This window comes from Glandiceps talaboti, assembly GCF_964340395.1.
Source record: "Glandiceps talaboti chromosome 19 unlocalized genomic scaffold, keGlaTala1.1 keGlaTala1_19_unloc_1, whole genome shotgun sequence".
In the NCBI taxonomy this organism is placed as follows: domain Eukaryota; kingdom Metazoa; phylum Hemichordata; class Enteropneusta; family Spengelidae; genus Glandiceps; species Glandiceps talaboti.
The window spans coordinates 45,001-49,951 of record NW_027554288.1 but is presented as its reverse complement, the minus strand read 5'-3'; the positions used below and the strand labels follow the sequence as shown (position 1 = coordinate 49,951).

General features: G+C 33.9%; 1 protein-coding gene across 1 annotated transcript; it reads left to right on the top strand.

Annotated features, from left to right (window-relative positions):
• Positions 1–603, top strand: LOC144453237 (uncharacterized). The gene has a single exon (XM_078144508.1). It carries the CDS (start codon positions 1–3, stop codon positions 601–603), a length of 603 nt encoding a protein of 200 aa, XP_078000634.1.
• Positions 604–4,951: the final 4,348 nt, after the last annotated feature.

The window sequence follows — 4,951 nt, the reverse complement described above, 5'->3', positions numbered from 1 at the left end:
ATGGAGGCTGCTGCTAATGACATCAAGACGTGGATGACCAAGAATAAGCTCAAACTCAACGACTACAAAACTGTAGTCTTACTCATTACATCGAAATTCAGTCAACCTCAAAGTCCAACTATTGATAACATCCATATTGGCGAAAGTACTTTTCAACCAGCCGAAACAGCTCGTAATATTGGTGTAACTTTCGATTCTCATCACACGTTAAAAAAGCACATATCAACAACATGTCAATCAATCTACCATTATCGCAGGAAAATTGGCTATATCCGTCCCTACCTCTCCAAATCTACTTGTCAGAAACTCGTCCAGGTATTAATATCAAGCAAACTTGACAATGGTAATGCCCTACTCTATGGCTTACCCAATGATCATATCAAACCACTCCAACATGTTCAAAACACTGCAGCAAAAATCATCATGCGAGCCAGGAAATATGATCATGTAACACCACTCCTAAAGGAACTACACTGGCTACCAGTTCAGGACAGAATAAAGTTCAAACTTTTGCTCATGACATACAAGTCCCTCAATGGACTCGCTCCAAGATACTTATCAGACCTTCTTCACTGGAAAACAGCTACGAGAACTGTGGAATGAACTACCAATTGAAATTCGTGAACAAGTTACAATTAGCACATTTAAAAAACACTTAAAGACTTACCTGTTTTCTAAAACATTTTGACTGTACAGCGCCTTTGAACTCTTGTCATAGTGGAATTGGCGCTATATAAATTGCATCGATTGATTGATTGATTGATGTATTTCACAAAGATAACAGGGGATTAATAGGCAAGTGAATAAACATTCATAAAATGTATGTAAATGTGCCTAGCAACAAGACCACGCCCATAGCAACAGACAAACGATGACGTATATTGCAAAGATAACAGGAATTAATAGGCAAGTAAATAAACATTCAAAAAATGTATGTAAATATGTCGAGCAACATGACCACATCCATAGCAACAGCCAAATGATTGCATATATTGCAAAGATTAGAACATGGTTGGATAGATTGGTCAACTGGATAGTTATCCAGCAAATGAACACCTGTACCTAGAATGGATCAACATGTGGATAAACATTCTTAAAAACTGTAAAGTTGTGCTAAAACGACATTGGCGCTATTTTTGTTGTATTTCCCTCACAAAAGACATAACATTTCGGAGCTTCATCTAAACAATGTACTGTTTTGGTAATCTTTTGTAGCTTTCTGCTATTTTGATATTCCAGGATGAAGTCTGTAAGAGTTTCTGTATACAGTTATTACGGTTTTATTTTGAGTCATTAATGAAGAGCATTACAGCCATATATCCATGTAAGATTATACACATTACTGTTGTAACCATAGTTACCATAATAGTATCGTAAGTGTCGTTATAGACGTAATCGTCCATACAACCGAAATGGTCATTGAAACAGCAATGGTCGTTAAAACTGCAAAATATGATACGAAAATAGAATACACATACAGATTGTTGTGAATACATAAGGGGAGAACCATTTCGTTGGGAGAGTGGGTATAGCAGCAAAAAAAATGGTCAGTCCTGCATCATATTATTTTTTCCATATGTGAAAACAATGCCATTTTTTTTTCGATTACCAATTTCTAACGTGCTGTTCATAACTACACCTACTGGTTCACAACTAACTTGTTGTGTGTAAGTAGCAATAAGTAGCAGTTTACAGTCCATGCTTCTGCTAAAAGTTGATTCATGTCACAGTATTTTATGCATGTTTATTAATACTAATATTTATGCAAAGTTTAGTATAAAAAGTTTATTTCTCGATTTTCTCTATGATAGTTAGTATTATTTGTTAAACATTTAGCAGCTGGTGTTCAACTTATCATTTCTAGAAAGTATTTAGCATGCCTTAGAGTTTATGTTGTAAAGTTATAGTCATCTCAATTGGAGAGGAATTTTACAAGCATGTTTTACAGAATTTTTGATACTTCTTAATCACTCCATTTGTTTCATGTTCCTCTCAAGTGACTCTTTATCATTGACATTCTACATTGGCAGCAGACTGAGATACCTTTATTTTTAAACTTCTGACAATGTTTTTAATACATAAAATGTTGCATCCATGTTTGTCTTCCTTGCTATGTACCAAAATCAGTTTACATAAAATAGTTAGATATCACTTACGAACAATGGAAGGATGGTCATATTAAACAAAATATTTTCATTAAAGTTGAAAGGGAAATTTGAAACATGCAATACCGTATAGAATATCAGAAAACCACATTAATAAAAACTGTGTGATGAAAAGAGCTGATGAATATGATATATTTTTCTGTGGTGTGATACTGCATATAATCATTGGAATTGGAGAGCTTTTGCTGTAAATGCATTTTGACATGTTTGTTGAAACTGATTTTTGCACATGGCAGACAAAATGCTAATTGAAAGTAATTGAAAGCAACCCCATATAAAAAATGCTGGAAAAAAACCCATAGGGCTTGCTCAAAATATTGACAATAAATGAGACAAAAATGAGATAATCAAATTCCCAGATTTTTTTCTCAAGCCATTATGGGATCGAATTATTTTTTTCTCCTTCACCTGCCGACAAATTATTTTTTCCAAACTTCTCCAAACCCCCCTCCCCAGAAATCAAATGGTTCTCCCCTAATAGAGTGTTGAATAGACAACTACAGCTAGAGACTACATGTGTACAGTTACACAAAAGATACACTGAGGAAAAATTAATTTGAAACGATAAATAACTACATTGCTGGCGACCTTGAGGCACTAAAATATTTGAGATTGGCGTGCATTCGAACAAAGTTTTCGAAAGAAGTTAGACGAGTGTGTTCTTACTTCACTACAGCACGATGTGGCAAATACGCGGAGATATACAGAAACACATAGTACATATATTTGACCTTCGATAGCATTTCGAAAACAGGGCTACTTTGACCACCGTTTCCACTTTTGTGGTAATACACTTGAGTACTTGAATGGTGATAATTTGTTCACCCTCACCAAACTGTATTCTTTATTTTGATATTAAAGAAATTTCAGACAACCGTTGTGCACCAATAATAAACACCCATATGACGCCAATTGTACATGTTACATTTTCGCCACCAGATTCTACTTCTACCATTGGTTTTTAATTTGCCGTGGGTTTTTATGTTTTGTCATTGCCCTTGTTTAGTTTTTACACGTCCACAGATTAAGTATATGTTGTTTTCAAATTGAATTTTGTGCTACCACAGGTTAAGTGCGTGTTGTTTTCAAATTGAGATTTTTGTGTTCCAAGGTTGATTTTTTGTGTTATTTTTTAAATTAAGTTTGTGTGTCCACAGATTTACTTTGTGGTGTTTCCCTATTGAGTTTTGCATGTTCACAGTTTCACAGTTTCAAATTAAAATGCGTGTATGGAAAGGAATGTTTTGTTGTCGAAATTTTGTAAGTTTTTGTGTTGAAAATTAAAGTTTTTGTGTTATTAATTTTTGTTTGGTCTTGTTATTTGTGAGCCACCATAATATATTGAAAGTGCGATACAAAATTCTAAACTGGATTGACCAAAACTGGTTATCAACTTAGTAGATCAAAAATACTTGCACAGGGTATGACACACAAGAAGGTCATTGATTTGTATCTTTCTTGGCCGACGATCCTCATCATAATGACAAATTCCATAGTAACAACTGACCACTAGGTGGCGGTATGATCAGCTGATTGTAGATGTCAATAGTTCAACATCCCTGTCTCTGTTGATTTTGAGATGGTTGCATTTGATGTTGTTTGCTATTGTATTTTGGGAAAATTGTTAGCGAATGCTATAGTATTGTCCCTCCAATATTTGTGATGTTCCTCGATCCCTGTTTTGAATTGTCGTCCTGATTCTCCTATATACATTTGATGACAGTCCTTAGACGGTACCTTATTTTAACACTCTGGTTTAATGTTCCGATGTTGTATTTTCCTTGTGTGACATTAAAGCGTTGTTGTGGAGTGGTTTGCTGTTTGAATGCCACTGACTCAGACTTGTTATATTTCCTGTTGATCCGACACAGTTTCTCGGGATGCCCTTCGCATTTGGTATCGTGACCATGTATTTGCTATGAGGCTGGTCGTAGTTGTTTCTATTTTGAAGATGAGTTTTTTTCCTCATTGAGACATTGCTTTAATACCATTTAGGTTGCCTTGTAATAATATCACCTCATCAAGTTCCTCTAGTTCAATTATCTTGTCCTCCCTGCTAACGATGATATCACATCTATACTTGAGAGTTTAGTCCAGTCAGAATAAGGTTTGACCCGGACATAATTGCCAAATAAATTATTTTTAATGCATCTTACTCAGAACTTTAAGCTGAACAACATATCAAAAGTCAAGAAAAGTCCAAGTGATGGAACATATTAAAAGTGAGGTTTTTCTAGTGAATACCATAACTAGCGGAAATATCATATTCATAACATGCTCTTTTTGCTAAATAAACCTGGCACGTAACTTGTCTATGGATACAAATGTAGGTCTAAGGGCGGTAACAAAGATATATGTAATATGTCTATGGATAAATATAAGGCTGATAAAGCATACTAGGACCATCTTTTGATGATTATATTATTATACATCTACTACATCATTTTTACATGCTTAATAACTCAGTTGGTGTGTTTTAGTAGTTTAATTCATATGAATAACAAGAAGTGTATATATATGAATCATTTCAAAAACACCAAGGCATGTTATACTTCTATCAGTTTAAGGATTGAAATGGAAAACTACCTTTATAATTTTTTATCGTCATCAAAAAACTAATGAGCATAATCAATATGTAAATTATGTAAAAGTATAATCAGCATAATTAATATGTAAATTATGTAAAAGTACAATCAGCATATTAATATGTATATTATGTAAAAGTATAATCAGCATATTAATATGTGTATTATGTAAATGTGAATTAGCATATTCAAATTTAATAC